The following is a 19,757-nucleotide window of genomic DNA, read 5'->3' on the forward strand; positions in this document are numbered from 1 at the left end:
TACCTGGAACATTTCTGATAAAGTCATTTATCTATTTTTCAACAGAACAACATTGGTAACTATGGTTCTGTTATTCAAAATCAATAATTTTTAGCACTTGTTGCCAGTTTCAGTATTTTTTCAAACGACTTAGTTTTGACATTACCAGTTACTGAGGGGTAGTTAAATTTGCGATACAGTTTTAATAGACGAGTGGCAGGTCGTGTCGTCGGTATTACCCTCCCCGTTAATTTGTGTCAAGCCGAATTAGCTCATGCGCGCCATATAAACGCGCCTCTTTCAATATGAGGAAATTACATTGTTACCCAGCATTTTTTTAATAGTGTTGATATCCTTACCTTTAGTTTTGTGTTACCTTATTCCCCATTGTTCAATTCAACTGAGTTTCGTTGTATTTTTTTTTACTGACATAAATTATGCATCTAGAACTAGAACACTACTGAATATGTCCTTATGTTCAAAGAGTGTGAGTTCATTCACATAAGTGATCACCCTTACTGCAACGTCGTGATCGTGTCGAACGTCATTCTAGTACTGCACGGTGTTTATGAATGTCCTTTTACTCTCGTATAAGCAAAACAAAGCTGTTGCCGATCGGTTTTTCAACACGTGAAAAATATCAATTATTGGTGTTATAATAATATTTGGAGCTGTGTCTCATATCGGAAACCAAATCATCTGAAAGCTAGCAGATTAACGGCCTTAAAATTCGCGATAAAATGTAATTGTATTGTTTTGTACTCAACGATGATTCCTAACCTTCACTTATAGAGAGTTTTGCTGAGTCTTGAAATGTAAATAAATTTTTCAATTTATAGGAGACACTTTTTCGGCAATTCTTTGGGAGGTGATTCAGATGACGATGAATTTGACACTGTATCGGAGCCGGAGCTTATTGTCGATCCGTATATAATGGAAGAGTTTCCAACAGTGGCGTATGTCGGCGAGGAAGAAGACGATGATTATGACCCGACGGGTGATATTTCAATTGGGACATCATCCAGTGAGACAGACGATTCCGATGATTCGGATTTGGAAGAAGAGTCACCAATCGCTAACGAGGAGGAAAGTAATGCTGTAAATTCTGCCCCAAAACGAGCGATCGATGATTATGATGAGGATATGGAAGAAGACGAGGTTATTAAGGCTATTATCACGGAAATCAAGAAGCCCAGGTCAAAACCACCAGATATCAAAACAGAAGATTTTGTAACAGGACTATGCTTTCACCCAGAGCAGGATCTTTTGGCCGTGGGTACTACTATGGGCGATGTAATGATGTACAAGTTTACGAATGATGAGTGCACATTAGTGCAAACTCATGAAGTACACACGAAATCAATCCGTGATGTAGATTTCAGTTTGGATGGTGAAACGTTAACCACAACTGCACGTGATCGTTCTATAATGGCAACGGATGTTGAAACTGGTAAATTGAAGCGGTTTTGGGAAGACGCTCACGAAGAACCAGTCTACACAATGAGTTTCATAAGTGAAAATACCTTCGCCACTGGTGACGACGCTGGTGTGCTTAAAATGTGGGATTTACGTCAGAAAGAAGTGATCTTCACGTTAAAAGAAGTGGATGATTTTATTAGCCGTATTATGACCAACGATCAGCGAAAATATTTGCTAATGACCAGCGGTGATGGCTATTTGACGACAATCAACCTACCGCAAAGGTTAGTAGATTTGTCGTGCAAAAACGTGGTGTCGATTTCTAAATGCTATTGTTTTTCAGAAAAATGTACGTTCAATCGGAACCGTACGAAGAAGAATTGACTTGCATGGGAATTTTCCGCAAAGACAGCAAGTTAGTGGTTGGATCGTCGAAAGGGAACTTCTACACGTTCAATTGGGGACAATTTGGTTATCATTGTGATGCATTCAAAGGTAGGAAACAATTATGATTGCAAATAAATAGTCAAGTAGTTCAATTAACGTTGTCTTAGGCCCACAATCTGGTATCAATAAAATGATCCCCATAACGGAGCGAATAGCTGTAACCGGAGGCGAAGATGGTAGGTTGCGGGCTATGCATTTAGTACCGGGCCGCGTACTCGGAATTGTGGGACAGCATTCGCTAGCCGTCGAAATGCTAGATATTAATAGCACCGGTGAGCTGATTGCATCCAGTTCGCATGATAATGATATTCGCTTCTGGAATATCCGTTATTTCGAGGATTTCGATGACATCGACTACGGCAGCAAGCTGGATAAGAAAGCGATGAAGCACAATTTACCTTCTTCGAAGTTGACTAATAAAGCGGATTTTTTTGCGGATTTGGCAGAATAAAATATAGCAAATATATACATATATTGAAAGTTATTTGTAAAGTTTAGACTTAGCGATAATTATTGTGTCAAAGGCATTCACGGATATAATCTCAATGATAGATTGAGAGCAAAAATATTAAAAAACAGAAATAGCAATTGCTTTCGGTTTCTGTTTCATAGAATGATTGCATGAAAATATAATCTGTTGATTTGAGACTCATATAAAATGAGATGTTTTTAGATTTCTACACTGTCCCAATCTATCTTCAGCGTACTTAATTTTTACTAATTAATCAGAGAGGGACGACTCTTCTGAATTTCAATTATTTTCGCAACGAAAATGTTTGAATTTTTTTAATTTTCGGAGATTCTTACAATCTTGCATAAATTAATTGACAAAATTGGGGATCGGGCAAATCGGTGCCTTTCACGCAGCCCACCTGGGTTCGATTCCCAACCCCGCACAATTTATCTTCAGCTTACGATGATGATTCCTGGGAATAATTGTACAGTTTTTTTTGGTATCGGACAAATTCGAAAAGCGAGAAATTTAGAGGTCTTAGCTGCATACAGTAGCAGCCCCTATCGTTGGTTTAGTGAGCAAAAATAAAAGATTCTTCAATTTCATCTCAGGAAGGATCGATTTGGTGAGCAAAAAAAAATACTCTTCGGGACAATTTTTACTAATTAATCAGAGAGGGACGACTCTTCTGAATTTCAATTATTTTCGCAACGAAAATGTTTGAATTTTCTTAATTTTCGGAGATTCTTACAATCTTGCATAAATTAATTGTCAAAATTGGGGATAGGGTAAATCGGTGCCTTTCACGCAGCCCACCTGGGTTCGATTCCCAACCCCGCACATAGGGTCAGAAAGCTTTTCCGGGCCGAAGAGGCGAACGACCTTAGGGTTAAAACCTCTACAATTGAAACAAAAAAAAATAATAGACAAAATTGAATCGAATCCAAAATTTTCTATCCATTTTCACTTGAATTCCTATAATTCCGACCAGCGAACCATCTCTCAATTTTTTAATATGAACACTGTTTAATCGTGTTATCGAACCAAATATCATTGCTAATCGGGATCATTTTGGCTGAGCAAAAAAAAATTCCTCGAGCAAAAAATAAAACTCGCTACTTAGTGTTTTCTCTAGCAAATTGAAACATTTTTAAAATTTGTGCAGCATATTGCAAAATCAGTGAAAGTTTGTCAAAGATTCAATTTTTCGTCACATTTCCTCGATATTATGAACCTTTCTGACAGCTCACTTACAACCACAAATGCACATTCGCCATTTTGAAATTAGTTTGTTTTCATCACATCATTCAAACGATCAGTCAACTTCCGTCAACTTTAACGAGACTTCTCCGGTGATTTTTATAAGTTAAAGACTTTTCACAACTGTTTTTTCCCATGTGAGATCAGTTTCAGTGAGAATCGCGTTTGAAAAAAATCAGTAGTGAACTTTTCTTCAGTGATTGATCAATGATTTTTTTGGCTGAAAATCGCTTGCGAAAATTACATTCACGATTTTCGAAATGTTGTTTTTCTACCAACACTGATCTCGTATTAATGTTTTGTGAGAAACGTTATGGAAATCATGTGGGAAATAGGATTTGCTATTCTGTTTCTAATACAATTAATTGTGGTAACTTGAAAGTACAGAACAAGTTGCGCTTGAATTTTCTCGCTGCCTTAGAAAACACGTGGTTATATTTGACAGTTCAAAGAACAGAACAAGTTCCACCTGTACTTTCTAGTTGCTTAAGAGTACGCGTGGAACTTTGGGCAACTTGAGCTTGGTAGTCCAGAACAAGATCTGTGTAATTTTTTTCACTACATAGAAACTGAACAATGTATTCTAGAAGCAGCTTAAAAAATCGTTCGGTTGCGTTGCGTGAAATGTGGATGATAACTTTAAAAAAATGGGCTGATTATAATGCTATTTATGAACTTCGTAAGCTGCTCAAGCCAAATTATTTCCATTATTCGAACTTTTGGTTAGTTGGAAGGCTACTAGCAGTAAATACGTTAAAAAGCCCAAGTAATGGAGTGTTAGGGTATTGATTTTAATGCAAACGAAAGAGAAAACATTTTTTATTCGATTACTGTTATGACTGACGTTCAGCGACCGCCGAGTCATATAGAATCTCTCCAAAGTGAATGCTAATAAATGGTTTAACCAAAGATAGTCTCTATTTCAGCGACCGTTATTAGAATATTTAAACCGAAGGTCTTAAATGAAGAATTGTTGAGAAAAATTCTCGAATTTCAGAAGAATTCGTGTTCGCTGAGTTAATCACAACTAGAAACGAAAGAGAAAGTTTATCTCTTTCGTCTTATGTTAAAATTTATACTCTATCAGTAATAGCACAGACTAACAGACAGGACACTCAAATTAGATTCTTCAATCATTTTAACGGTCATTTCGAATATTCCTTTATTTGGGACAGTACTCACATGTGTCATGATGGCGCCACGTTACCCTATCAAAAACATCCTGTCTGTCATCTAGACTGTGTTTAATTTTTTCATTTACCAACAGAGTTGCCATTCATATATAATTACCTGTAATGTATTGATTTGTATACGTCCATGCGAATTTCATGCAGGATACAGATTTAATACATATTGCCAAAACTATATACATAATTGTGTCTATTTCTCATCCTCCAACGCAAGACAAAATCGAACCCGTTTTGTTACAATATTTACTTGCTTCTGGTCTGCCGCCACTTAATTTCGGGTGAAAACTACCAACACAATAAAAATAGTCTAGATGAACAACGTTGAGTCAAATAAATGGTTACCTTCCAACATCGCGAAAAAGTTAAATATATTATCAACGTTATCCAATAATTTATTGTGACGATTCATTTTCAAATATTTTGATGAAATCAGGCATCCCTGCAAGCAGCTGATCGGTGCTGACAAACGAATGGAAACCAACTAGTAAAACAAACTTGTACATAACACAAGGGGTGTACAGATAGTAAATAGTTCGCGCAGTACAATATAGGTGGAACTAGTGCATCACGAAAAATTATGTTTATAAGAATTTACTCATACTGTCATGTCTGTTAGTCTGTGGTAATAGTTCACCTGCAATTCCATCTTAATGTGGATGTTGATATGTGGCTTTTATCCCTGAAAACGCGTGATTTATTGTTCACTTTATGGGGATTGATAGTGATCATTCAATAAGTCAGTATTGTGACGACAATTCACTTATATTGCAATTGCAACAAAATAAAAATTCTTTGAAATGCACATTACTTTTTATTAATGCAATACATATACATATCCAATCAACGTGTGTAGGTTGAGAATTAGAGGCCGTTTTTTCAATTACAGCATCATTAACCTGCACTGCCCACACGAAGGGAGACCCGATGACGAGAAAGAAGCGTTCTACGTGCAGCTGAAACAAGCATATGACGGCTACCCACGCAGGGACGTAAAAATTGTCACCGGTGACATGAATGCCCAGGTAGGAAGGGAGGCAATGTACCGGCAATGTACAACGGCCAACGATGTGTCAACTTTGCGGCCTCCCGAGGAATGGTAGTCAGAAGCACCTTCTTTCCCCGCAAGGACCTCCACACGAGATCACCTGACCAACAGACCGAAAACCAAATCGACCACGTTTTGATCGACGGAAAAATTTTCTTGGGCATAAAAAATGTTTGCACCTACCGCAGTGCGAATATAGATTCGGACCACTACTTGGTTGCTGTATGCATGCGCTTACAACTTTCGACGGTGGGTACCAAACGTCGATACCGAACGTCGCGGTTTAACATCGAGCGGCTGTGGGATGCTCAAGATTACGTGCAGTGGCACTACCAACGGAAGAGCAGCTTAGTGCAGCCACTCTTGAAGATGTCTGGAGAGACATCCGTCATAGGTAGTACTGCATCAGCAACGCTAGGTACGGCGGCTCCGAACGTAAGGCACGACTGGTTCGATGACGAATGTGAACAGTTAGTGGCCGAGAAGAATGCAGCTTACTCGCGTACTTGGGCTCACTGGTGACTGCCGATAATGACACCAGCAGAGAAATTCAGAGACGCATATTGTCAGGAAATCGTGCTTACTTTGGACTGCGCAGGACGCTTTGATCGAGCAAAATTCGCCGTCGTACGAAGTTAACTATCTACAAAACGCTGATTAGGCCGGTTATCCTCTACGGGCACGAGTCCTGGACAATGCTTGAGGAGGATCAACGCACACTAGGTGTTTTTGAGCGGAAGGTGCTGGGAAACATCTTTGGCGGAGTGCGGATGGAAGGTTTTCGGTTTTGAAGAAGACTATAAATTATCGAGATCTTCGTCGCTTTCGGAAAGGAATTACCGAAGTTATCGAAGATTTTAACATTGCATTTAAAACTCAAATCATAGATTTATTGATTCCTACAATTATATTAGCGGTTGAACTGATAGGCTTGGAAATGGAATAAATGGAAACAATATATCACATGAAGAAAATACTGTAAAACATATACACAGTAGAATGGATACACTCTTCCGGGATATTTAAGGGAATATACCATACCGGAATCCAATTTTTTTTAATTTTATTTTATTTCGTCAAGCAAATGTAGACTACATATAAATTGTTTACAATGTTCACTTACATACTACACATTATTTCTACGACAAAGCTTAGATTTGATTTGATTTTTTGACATAGTAAGGTCAAGATGTTCGCAGTATTGATTGTAATGGCGCATTATTCGATTGACTGGACTGTATTTTGCATAATTTGTTCTAGCTTGTTTTTCTAAAAATAATTTCCTGGAACGTAGTTGGCGGCTAGGTATATAAAAATTTAATTGCGATAATAATGGAGCTGATTGAATGCGTTGAGAAATAATGTCGCTGATAAAATAAAGCATTGCAAAGTCGCGGCGTTCTTTAAGTGTTTGTATATTGATAAGCATGCAGCGTGCTTCATATGATGGTAGAGGAAATGCTGTCCAGTTTAATTTACGAAGTGCATATAAAAGAAATTGTTTTTGAATAGATTCGATGCGTTCTTCGTGAATAATATTGTATGGATTCCATACTAGGCTGCAATATTCCAAAATAGGTCTGACATATGTAGTGTATAATAATTTAATTGTGTATGGATCCTGAAAGTTATGACTGAAGCGTTTAATAAAGCCCAGCATGCTATTAGCTTTATTGATTATGGTATTGTAGTGTTCCACAAAAGTGAGCTTGGAGTCTAAGATTACGCCTAAATCTCTTACAATTTTACATTTTTCTACAAGTTGATTTCCTAGATGTATGTTTATAGGTATAGTTTCATTTTTCCTACTGAAAGTTATTGAGTTACATTTTTTTACATTGAGTTGGAGTAGACTTTTGCAGCACCAAATGTGGAATAGATTGATTTCGTTCTGGAATATTACAGCGTCGTTGATATTTTTAATTTCCATGAAGAGTTTCATGTCGTCTGCATATATAAGCACTTTCAGATTTTTTAGTATGAAGGAAATGTCGTTTATATGTAAAATGAAAAGGAGAGGCCCTAAGTGAGAACCCTGAGGTACGCCAGAAGTTACATTAAATGGTTCAGACAGTATGTTTTGGAAGCGGACTACCTGTACACGATTCGTTAAGTATGATTTGAGCCATTCAAGAAGAGTATGTTTTATGCCATATTTTTGTAGTTTGTGTAGAAGTAAAGGTATGTCAATACGGTCGAAGGCTTTGCTAAAGTCAGTGTAAAGAGTTTCTACGTAGTTGCCAGCGTCCATTGCATTCAGTGTGAATGTCATAAATTCTAAGAGATTTGTTGTAGTTGAGCGGCCTTTAAAAAAGCCATGTTGTTTGTTTGTTATTACATTTTTAAGTTGATGAAAAAGTTTTTCGTTTACAATTTTTTCAAATAATTTTGGAATGCATGAGATAATTGCTATTCCACGGTAGTTCCGAATGTTAGATTTTGCACCAGATTTAAATATTGGTACAAGAAAGGAAGATTTCCATGCTTTAGGGAAAGTACATTTATTAAGTGATAAGTTAAAAAGTAGTTGTAGTGGTAGTGTAAGTTCTTCAGCAAGATTTTTTAAAAATATTGGTGGTATGCTGTCAGGTCCAGGCCCTTTTGAGGCGTCTAAGTTTTTCAGTGCTGTCGAAATATCATGTTCTGATAGATAGTTTACAGAGATAGAGTTGGAAAATGCAGGTATGAAAGAGAAGTATTCACGGTCACGGTCAGTTTCTGAATAAGATGTATATACTTCTTGGAAAAAATTTGCAAAGTGATTGCAGATTTCTGTACTATTTTTCCCTACATGTTCGTCGAGGTGCATTTGAGATGGAAAATTGTTGCTTTTTAGTTTAGTTTTCGTGTAGTTAAAAAAGTTCTTAGGGCAAGTCTTTATTTCGTTTTCAATTTTGCGGTTGTATTCTTCGTGTGCTGTGTTAATGGCTATTTTGAGTTGATTGCATAGATTTAAGTAATTTTGAAGATGGGCGTCACTTTTTTCTTGTTTGTAAGTTTTGTGCGCTTTTTGTTTCCTATTTTTCAAATGTTTTAGTTGTGAATTGAACCATACAGGTAATTTGCTGTTATGATTTTTTCTTCTTCTTTTCATGGGCAAAGTTTCGGATAATATTTTGTTTATAATGTGATAGAATTTGTTTATTTCGAAGTCGACATTTCCTTCTGTACTCAGTATGTTCCGCCAATTTATTATACTTAGTCTACACTTGACTTCTTCAAAGTCAATTTTATTGTATTCCGGCACTTCCTCATATTCCAAGTCGTAGGGAAGGGATGCATTGTGTGTAAATAATAAATATTCACTTACGGTGTGAAATGCTTCATTTTTCCATAATGGCAGGTTTGATGCATTCACACAAAAGTCTTCTGTGCAATTTGTGAAAAGAAGGTCTAAATATGCGTTTTGTTGATTTTTTACGGAGTTTACTTGATGTAGGCCAAAATTAGAAATTTTGTCGAAAAAGTAATGCAATGTTGGGTTTTCTCCTACGACTGGAAGTAAGATTGATTCATTTTCAATGTCAGAAATGAAGTCCGCATTACGTTGATTGAAGTCGCCAAAAATATGAAGCTTTACTTCAGGTTCCATATTCGAAATAATTGTGTCTAAAGATTGAAAGAATAATTCAAAAGAGAATTTGTTCGCATTTTCGGGTGGGAAGTAGACAGAGCAGTAAATATGTTCTTCTCCCAATATTGAGACTTTGGCCCATACATGCTCAAATTCTTTATATTTAGGAGTAATAATTTCTTCAGAAGTAAAGCAAGAGTTTATGGCTATGAGGACTCCACCTCCAGATTTTTTCTGACAGAGAGATAAATTTCGGTCGTGCCGGAATACGTTAAAATTATTTCCAAATACTTCTTCGCTTCTAACACTTTCATCCCAGCTGCTTTCAGTTCCAAGGATTACGTCGAAAGAGGAGGTTATTAAATTTTGATGAATTTCTTTCATTTTGGCCGGGCTTTTCATGCGGTTGAAATTTTGGCAATAGACCAAAATTTCAGTCACATTTTGTCTATGAAGCGAAGAAGTTTTTGAGAATTCTGGAATACTTACATTACTAATTTCGGTGTCTATTCCTTCGTCAAAGGGCGTCGTTATTTCCGAAAATTCGGCCTTGTAAAATTGTGTTCGGCTTCCCGGATTAGTTGGAGTCGGCGGATGTGTTCACTTGTCAAAAATTTCCCATAAGAGTCCAGGTCGGCCTGCGCTTCCTTAGGTTCCATTCCATATTCCTGATGCACTTCGATGAAGATTCGTAGGAGGTGGTCAGGTGTTGTTGGAAGGCCTTCTGATGCTAATAGCATTTTTATACTAGTTGGTGTCATACCCTCGATGCATACTGTAGGTTGTTGATTTTTCATGTATGACAAATACAGACGGACGACGTGCATTATTTTCGGGTCACGAAGTCTTGCTTTCAAGAAGCGTTCGTCGCCATTTGCAGATTGTGAAGTAAGACGTACAATGGGAGGACGCATTGGATCAATTTCGAATTGGCTGTCTGTATTTATGTCCTGTGATATTGCAGACGTATTTATGTTCTGTGATATTGCAGATGTGGGTGGGGCAGCTTTGATGTCATTACTTCCTAAGACCGGAGTAGTGTTGTTTTGAATACTTCTTGTTCCTTTGTAAGGGTTGATTGTTTCACCTTTTTGAAAATTTATGAATTTTGAGGCAATATCTGCACCTGGATTCCCGGAGAATTGAACCCGTGCAGCTGCTAGTAAGTCTTTGTCCAAGGGTAAGGTATATTGTAATGACACATTATTGTTATTGTTGTGGCAGGTATTGTTACTGTTAGTGTTCAAGTTGCTGTTGTAGTGCACATTATTGTCGTTGTTGTTGTTGTTGCTGCTGTTGTTGTTGTTGTTGTTGCTGCTGCTGCTGTTGTTGTTGTTGTTGTCGTGTTTGCTGTTGTTGGTGTAGTTGTTGTTTTTACTGCGTATACTGTAATTTGTATTATTTTGTTGTTTCCGCTTCCGTTGTTTTCGTCTGAGGTTTGCTTTTTCTGCTTGTTTTTCTTGCAGCCGTCGAGTGCGCTGTTTTTTATCATACACACTCCAGTCTCGTTTCCAGATTTTTTTACTTCCAATGAAGCGCCAGCCACTGTCGCATGTTTGATTTTCCTTCTCTTTGAGTTCTTCAGCTAGAGACTTAGGTTTGGTATTTTGGTCTTTGGTTCCGATACTGGAGATTGAAGTCGATATTGCTTTGACTTCATCTCTCAATTCTTCCAGAATAGTGTTAGGTATTATTGCAGGGACTTCAGATTTGGTAGGTCGTAAGAATTTTTCTTCGAGGCGAAGAAGCCGTTCGCTCATTTCCTGGATGTGCTGGTCATTTACTTTACTAAAATCGCTAACGTTTTTTATGGCACTGTGTAACGAGGCCTCGAATGACTGCATGCGCTGACCTACTTTACCGCAAATGTTGTGGTCGTTTCTGCTGATACTGGACAATGACTGCTTCACGTCGATGAGCAAGCGCTCGACACTGTCGAATATTTCCAGGTAATGGGTTTTCATGTCTGCAGTGGTCCGGTGATACGTTTCCGTTTGATTTTTTGTGTACTTAAGAAGTTGCTCCTGTTGATGAAGTAGCTTTAGAGTTTCAGCTCCTGTCCTTATTAAATGTTGACAGTCGGCACACACTGGTACCATAAATGCCAGAATAAAATTTTCTTGATGCCGCTGCACGCCGATGCAGGCTGAATGGTACGATTTTTCACAGAATTCGCATTTCCAAAGGAAGCGATCGTCAATATTAACACACGATTTTACACCGCACTTCATTATTCTAGATAGAATTTGTCCGAAAGGCTATAAAAAAAAGCCCGCGCGCGACGTAGACTACGCGTCAAAAAATAAATAAATATAAATTACTTGCGGAGCGCTCGAAAAAGCGAACCGCGCCCGATGACTGTTCGAGGCGAAAAAAAGTTGAAAAATTGATTCCATGCAGTAGATTAGCGTTGCGAGTATCTTTATCCCGTGAGAATGCTCTGCGGGATTTCTTGTCACGAATAATCGTCGAACATTGAACAAATTTGTTCGAAACATATCGCTGTATTGGGATTCAATTTTTAGTTGCAACTGATTCCACATATGCACTAATTTACATCGCTTAGTTTTTGCACTGAGGAGAAAATGGCTATTTTCATGAATCGCCGAATTTCGGTTGTCTAAAATCTGTTTACAGAGATTCCGGTAAGTTGATATCATTAATTTGCTGATTTCGGTTAAACGACCAAATGCTGGTAAACACGGTAGTTTACATAACCGAATATCAGTACAACATTTGAATTGCCGAGAATTTGGAAATATTGAGGCGAGTATTTTGGAAAATGCTATCTTAGCTAAAATTTCAGGAAAATATTGCTTCGCCGTTCGTTTTCGGCATTTTTTTTGTCGAGATCAAAATTACATTTCAAGTGTGTAGGAAATCATAAAAGAGATCAAAAATTAATGGTTAGTTTCGGCAGTACCAAAGAAGTGGTCATAATTTTTTCACCATGAATTTTTGGCAACAGTCAACTTTTATCATTGAAAAGTATTAGATTTTATTCAGATATTATTGCGACACACTATTGTTCACAAATTTATTTAACCTTTTAATTACAAGTATATGTTAATGAAATTTTATTTGATAATAATTAAATTCTCTCTTAATTTACAATACCAAAATATTGAGCAAGCATTTTTTTTGAGATCATCTTATCAATAGTATTCAAATTAGAAATTGGAAGTCCATGTTTCTCTAGTCAAAATTTTAGTTGCTCCGACACAATGTGTTTTCCAGGAGCTGAAGAATTATTAAAAATGTTTAATACCCGAAACAAAAAACAGGTAACCCCCTTAATGTTGACATAATTTTTTGTACCACGTTCTGTTAACATTATTAATACTGGCAACCCTAGTTGCCGCATATGTTGACAATGATGTTATGCATATGCGCTCTCCTCTATATACACAAAACAGCATAAGTCAATATAGAAACTGTCAAAAACATCAGCATAATCGGCTGCAGTCCTAGTTTTACTCAATAAATCAATCGTTAGCTGAAAATGGATTTTCGTGCTGGAAAAACAACAAAATATCCCTATCGCATATAGTTTCTATGTTTTTCTTATCTATTGATTCCACGTGATCTGTTTCTACACTCTGTTTTTTCATCTGAGATTGAATTTATAGTTCTGCCGTCCTTTGGAGCGAGTGAGTATTAAAGTATTATTCGGAAGGTTTAAAATATGTTCATCAACATCCATTTCAGACATCGGTCATCTTACTGAAAGTGTGATCCCAAACCCGGTATTACAGTATCGTAAGTATTTGTGAGTGTATGGGAAAAGGAAGTTTGTAGTATGATTAAGCTACGAGTTTCTTCACGTCAAATTTACGCTTTTGCGGCTTATTGTGTGCTGTTGGTGTTTTTGCTTTGGCCCGGTCGATTCGCCAGTCGGTATGAGTACATAGATGGGGAGGAAATTTACGATCAGCTGGTACGAAAAACCACAAAGAATGTGAGTTTGATGCGAAACGGTATACGATGCGACTACAGTGATGTGATTGAAGAAAACGTGTACCTTTATCGGAGGCCTTTTACCGAAGAGATAATTAACAACAATATCAAGTTGGGTGGCGAATGGCACCCGGATGATTGTCTTCCCAGTTTTAGCACCGCGATAATTATCTGTTATCGGCAACGGGAGCAGCAACTGAATGAGTTTTTAATGTACATGCACAACTACCTTAGGCGACAGAGGATCCACTACCGAATTTTTGTGATCGAACAATACGATCCCAAGCCATTCAATAGAGCGAAGTTGTTCAACATTGGAGCATTGATAGCGATGAAGCTGGATTATCCTTGCCTGGTGTTGCACGACGTTGATTTGATGCCGCAGAATCTGGGCAATTTGTACGCTTGCTCGCGGCAACCGCGTCACATGTGTTCGAGTTTGGACGTATTCCGGTATAATCTACCGTACCGTGGTCTTTTCGGGGGAGCGGTGGCCATACAGTCGCACCAGTTCATGCAGGTCAACGGTATGTCCAACATGTTCAGCGGTTGGGGCGGAGAGGATGACGATTTCTACAGTCGGTTGGAGAGCAAACAGATTGAAATTTGCCGATTTAGCCCGGAGTATAGCCGGTACACGATGCTCAAGCACCGCAAGGAACAACCGAACAAGGATCGAGTGGCGTTTCTCAGAAATGGACATTTAAGGTATCACACCGATGGTTTGAACTCGTTGGTATACAAGGAAGTCGGTTATAAATTGCACAACTTATTTACACACGTTTTGGTGGAAACGTAAGCTGGCGATGTAATAAGTCCTGTTTGTTGCAAAGCTACAACGTGGCAACGATTACGATGCTCACATTAAAATCGATTTTGTCGCGTTCGGCTAGACTTGACTAATAGTAAATCATTTTCATTCTGCGGTGAAACAGCGATTGGTGAGTTGGCAAAGCAGGAAGTAGTACCAAAGTTGTGTTTCTATTCTTTGCTCAGATACGAATCGGTTGAGGGTAAACCCAACAAATTCATTCTACATGTCTGAACGGTAACTATGATGGTAAACTAAGGGTGTATGATTTATGCGAGTAAAATATTACAAATATTAAATCTCTTGTTAATATATCCTTAAGATATGAGTTCGTTTTCCATGTTCAACCAAATGTATTTTATTTAAACAGAATTACTCCAAAACAATACACTCTTACTGATCTCATAAAGTTATACCATTGTGAGAATGTTCACATTGAAAAAAATGGCATGCGGGATTAATATGGAAATAGAATAACCAGACTATTTGTCAATTTTTATAAGAAAAATATGAAGTCAAACTTAATTTAAGGGGGAATAATATTGAAGATAAAATATACGCAAAGCCTTACGCTACTCCAGCATTACATTTGCATTGAAATATTTCACATTTTAACTATTTCAAAAGTTGGCTTTCTAGTTGCAGAACGATCTACTAGCACCAAGCGTGAACTATGTCGATAGCTTTCGGCTAGCCGCTAAGCGATAGGTGAAGTATTTCAGATAAAAAAACAGTTTTATATAGATTAGTACTATTAGAATTAGCTGCTAAATTTAAATCTAGTGTGTAAGTAGGATTTTCAAATTTGCAAATAAACCAACACTAGAAAATCAAGTTTTTAGTAAGAGGCGATCTCTCGGCAAAGTGTTTTGCAAGAGGACACCAAACTCTAGACAAAGTGTTTCGCCTGATTAATATAAATAGAATTGGATTATAATACTAATACAAGATTGATAGCACAATAAGCACAAACAACACCATATGATAGGCTGATGAACAGTAAGCGTCCATAGGACCCTATCCATGCGTCCAAAAAATTTGATTAACATAGTTGCAACAGTGACGACTAAACAAAATAAATTATTACAATTTGGATAGCATGCGATGGGGAACTAGACAAACAGATAGAATCGCACATTGAAGGAAAAATGAAATAGACGACTCACAAAAAATTGTTTTACTTAAAAGATCTTGATCAAAAATTCATACGGAGTGAAAATAGAAACTTTGGCCCTAGCGTAAATAAAGTTGATTTTTTCCAAACTAGCTGGGAAGTTTTATTACGGTATCTTTTGTTTCGGGTAGATAGTAGGCACCTTGCGGAGTGGGTACAATTGAACAATTTGTTCTTGTTAATATTGATAGATGTCGTTCGGTTGACTGTTTAGTGGAGGCTCAAACCTGTTTGGGTGTTCTACACATTCTTTGGCAGTAATAACTGTTTGGGTAAGTTGGCTGTGAGTAAAGAAATGCATCTGCAAAAATCCTTCAATGGGAGACATTGGTAGGGAGAATAATTTTCTCACGTTTCTTGAATTTCTTCCAGAGCCGCTTTTACGTACTATTGGGCTTCTGGACAAGATCTATTTGTGTGTCCCTAACTAACTGAATGAACTTTTTGTTTTTTGCGTGGGCCCAGGGCGGCCCTGATTTCTTCCCATTATTTGGTTCATATAAAATTAGACGCACTGAGGTCTTTTTGGTGTAAGATTTTTTTTGTTCTTCGAACGGTTAGCTTATCGGAATGTTAGAAAACCTATTTCAATCCATCTAGTGGTGTAATGATACCTTGCTCACATTACTCATATTTTCATACATATTACTAGAGGATTTGAAAAAAAATTCTTTGCATCTTGAAAAATAACCTGTGCGAATGACATTCTTGGACACATACATTGCTCAACTCTACAAATTGAGTCGAATCGTATGTGCACAGATAACAGATATACAGGCTCACATATTAACTGTGTGTAAAATTTGCTCAATCAGCGAGGCGAACACTTGCAGATGTCACCACGATCATCACGAGATACCACCATGATTTGGGTGCTGCTTTCGCATCAGCCACAATTTTGGGTACAACATTCACTTCAGGCTGGAATTTTGTTTTGCTGTTGGTTAATAAAATGGCAAGTTTATTTTTGTTTTGTTCCGATCGAATTCTCGTGTGATTTCTGCGATATGGAAATAAAGTTGTCTTTAACACTTAGGGAAATCGTGTGATAAGTGTTAAAATTATTGTAGCTGGAATATTTCTATAACAGGCAGGAGGATTTTGTTGTCGATCCGGAACGTAGTGGAACGTTTTGAAAAATTGCGACGAATAGTTGAGTTGGTGGCAGGTTTCCAACGTATCGCAAATTTGAAATTTACACAGGATTTTGAAAAGTTTTGCTCGACCCTGTATATCTGTTTTCTTGTGGCATGTGGCACTCTACCTTAGAAACAATTTTCGCTAATCGATTTTTAAAGCAATTGAAGAACTTTCTATAAGAGAAGTGCATAAAAAATATTTGAAGGAAAAAAAGCAATTTGCATTTAAATAAAAAACAGTGACAAATAAACGTGCCTATTTTAATTTTACTCCAGAAAAGATAATTCGAAAAATAAACGAGAATCATTTTAATAATGTATGTGTCCTTCTTACGCATTCAGGGCCTGTTGCATGCGCTTCGGTATGCTTTTCATCGGTTTTTTTTGGGTACTGTAGTTTAGGCATTTCTCTGGCGTCGTTTCAAAATAGTATATTTTGGTCAACCATGGCATCGAAAATGGCTCTAAAAATCTCGATGGGGTTGAATTCCGTACTTTGTGGAAGCCATTTCAGTGCCGTTGAATGAATGATGTCAGCTTCTTAGAAGAATACTTCGAGTCGTTGTCCGGAATTCGAACTTTCGTTCAGGTGTAAGGTCCAATTTTTTAAAGTTTGTAGAATGCAAAATGCTCCAAAGAATATCTGCAAGAGTATTGAGGCATAGAAAAAGCATCTAAATATTAAATCTTTATTGTAGAGACGTTTTTCTATGACCCTTTTAGATCTAGTGGATTAAGAATAGGGTAACAGAGGTATTTTGGCCACTTCATATATTTTGGCCCACCTAACAAACTTTATCGATTTTATCGATGTTAAGTAACTCATTTTGCATCAATTTGAAGCTAATCACATTAAATTACCTATTGCGGGAGGGGTTTTTAAAGATATTACAATATTTGGTGGATATTTTTATAAAGTGGGCCAAAATAAAATCAATCCTAAAGTGGGCCAAAATACCTCTTTTACCCTACCATTCATTTAATATCGAAGGAACTAGGCTTCGTTGCCCACTTGAACACAGAAATCAAGGCTATATTCGAGTTTATTTTGAAACATATAAAGCTTTGACCTTGCTATTCTCTATCATATACTGAATGATCAATTTCGAATCTCATTTTCAACCATTCTCAACGACATTCACCCCTATTCTGTACGTCGATCGACTCGAAATATTCCGATCGAATGTGCAATTTCCATTCTGCATTCCGTTCGAGTTGGGTATGAACTCGAATGTAATTCGTTCGAGTTGTTAAATTTTCGAACATTACTCGATCGACTTGCGTACGTATTACTTCTATTCGGTTTAGAATCGTTCTAATTGGTTTATACAAGTGTGACGGTTTCGTTTACTAAGAAATGAATAATATAAAAGAAAAAGAACGTGTAAGTAATGTTGACAGCTTTGATGGTCAGTGTTCGAAATTTCAAATGTTCCCGAACGAGAGTCGATCGAATCAGACAAGTCGAACGGAATAAAGAATGCAAAATTCGAACTCGAACGAAAGTGTATAATCGTTCGTATCACAAATCCGTCGGATTGCAGAATCGATGTGATTGTCGTTTTTTCCAATCCAAACATTTCTCTTAGCTGAGATTACATGAATAGTAAAATTGTTAAATTGTTCTCCTTGTAATTGCGATATCGGCACTATCGTATGCTACTGAAAATTTCCATGCCGTATGATTCGTGTGATTGAATGAACAACTGCAGATTGCTTGGCAAATCATTAACATGAAAATGAAATAAAGTGTGTTTAAAATTTATAGTTACAAGCAATTCTAGAGATCTCGAAGATCTCAGACAATTCTTACAATAATAAAATGAAGAATGATTAAAACCCGTCGAACAGTTAGTAAGTTAAAGCCGGGTATGAATAAATGATATAGAAAAGGCGGGTGGGTAATGACAGAGACATAAATGGAGGACGTGAATCCGAATAAAACTGACATGTTTTATTCACATGTCTGAATATTAAGAATCGTTCATATTAGTTGATTGGTTGTGCGATTCTTGCCACTTTCACTTTTATTCTGAATTCTAAACCACAGATAACAGATATACAGGCTCGAACAAAATTTTTCAAAATCCTGTGTAAATTTCAAATTTGCTATACGTTGGAAACACTACTGCCACCTACTCGACTGTTCGCCGCGATCTTTCAGAACGTTCCACTACGTTCCGGATCGACAACAAAATCCTCCTGCCTGTTGTAGAAACATTTCAAGTACAAGAATTTTAACACTTATCACACGAGTGATAAGTGTTAAAGACAATTTTATTTCTCTAAGTGTTAAAGACAATTTTATTTCTCTCAGTGTTAAAGACAATTTTCATTCCATGTCGCATAAATCACACAAGAATTTGAATAGAATAAAACAAAAATAAATTTATCATTTTAACCAACAGAAAAACAAAAATTCTAGCGTGAAGTGAATGTTGCACCCAAAACTGTGGCTCATGTGAAAGCGGCACCCAAATAGTGGTGGCACCTCGTGTCGATCGTGGTGACATCTGCAAGTGTTCGCCACGCTGATTGAGCAAATTTTACACACAGTTCATATGTGAGCCTGTATATCTGTTATCTGTGGTTATAGTAGAGCTATTCGTAGGGTGATTTTCAATCTGTAATTTTCGATTGAATACCTCGAATTTTGATTTGTTCGTCCAGAAAACTGTTTTACTGAACTTTGGGCATGCTCTACAGCAAATTGAAACTTCAGTTGTGCACACGAACTAATTTTCGGATGTACTAAGGACGTTTCGAAGAGATTGGGATTTTGCTTGAATGATCAATTGATCAATTTTTGATCATATCACCACTTCGATACAGATTTCATGTACTACCATTCTAAGATTACGAAATGTCTTTGTTTCTAAATTCTGTACAGGGAGTACGTTTATGCAGTGATTAAACTTTAGTAGATTTATTCGCATCATGCAGTACTTTTGAAGTAGTAAAAAGCTGATTCATTTTTCATCCTTAGCGTATTAGACACATGCAAAACAACCCCGTACTTCGACGGCAACAACTGTGCCATACCCCAAACCGAACGTTGATATTTATCTTGATTGATTCCCAATACGATTCGCCCCCGCATTTCAGGTTGAACAAAAACATTGGAGCAGAACCCAATCCTCGCTCGGCCGGAACATTAGGGCTGCTTTTTAAGAGTCTGTTGTTCGTGTTATAAAATATGATTTCACCGCAATTTCTGCGCTGTTAGCTGGCTGCAAATTTACGAATGGCGCCAGTTGGCAACACCTGCCCGGGCCTCCGAAACAAATAGGAATGAAATGTCTATAGAG

At 37.3% G+C, this 19,757-nt stretch overlaps 2 protein-coding genes across 2 annotated transcripts; both read left to right on the top strand.

Moving 5' to 3' along the window:
* The first annotated feature begins 546 nt into the window (after positions 1 to 546).
* On the top strand, positions 547 to 2,491 carry LOC131431173 (WD repeat-containing protein 55 homolog). Its single transcript, XM_058596730.1, has 4 exons — positions 547 to 721; positions 819 to 1,682; positions 1,742 to 1,893; positions 1,953 to 2,491. Coding segments are annotated over exons 1-4 (1,362 nt in total). The 5' UTR covers positions 547 to 719; the 3' UTR covers positions 2,297 to 2,491.
* Positions 2,492 to 12,802: 10,311 nt separating this feature from the next.
* Positions 12,803 to 15,402, top strand: LOC131431174 (beta-1,4-galactosyltransferase 2). The gene is made up of 2 exons (XM_058596731.1): positions 12,803 to 13,018; positions 13,077 to 15,402. The coding sequence occupies exon 2, from the start codon at positions 13,168 to 13,170 to the stop codon at positions 14,122 to 14,124; it is 957 nt and encodes a 318-aa protein (XP_058452714.1). The 5' UTR covers positions 12,803 to 13,018; positions 13,077 to 13,167; the 3' UTR covers positions 14,125 to 15,402.
* The last annotated feature ends 4,355 nt before the right edge of the window (positions 15,403 to 19,757 follow it).

Source organism: Malaya genurostris, chromosome 2, assembly GCF_030247185.1.
Source record: "Malaya genurostris strain Urasoe2022 chromosome 2, Malgen_1.1, whole genome shotgun sequence".
NCBI lineage: Eukaryota > Metazoa > Arthropoda > Insecta > Diptera > Culicidae > Malaya > Malaya genurostris.

Excerpts from the sequence above, each read along its gene's own strand:
- LOC131431173 (XM_058596730.1), top strand. Across the intron at positions 1,683-1,741 it reads ACAATCAACCTACCGCAAAG|AAAAATGTACGTTCAATCGG; the intron begins GTTAGTAGATTT and ends ATTGTTTTTCAG. Across the intron at positions 1,894-1,952 it reads TCATTGTGATGCATTCAAAG|GCCCACAATCTGGTATCAAT; the intron begins GTAGGAAACAAT and ends ACGTTGTCTTAG.
- LOC131431174 (XM_058596731.1), top strand. The coding sequence starts at position 13,168 with ATGATTAAGCTACGAGTTTCTTCACGTCAAATTTACGCTTTTGCGGCT.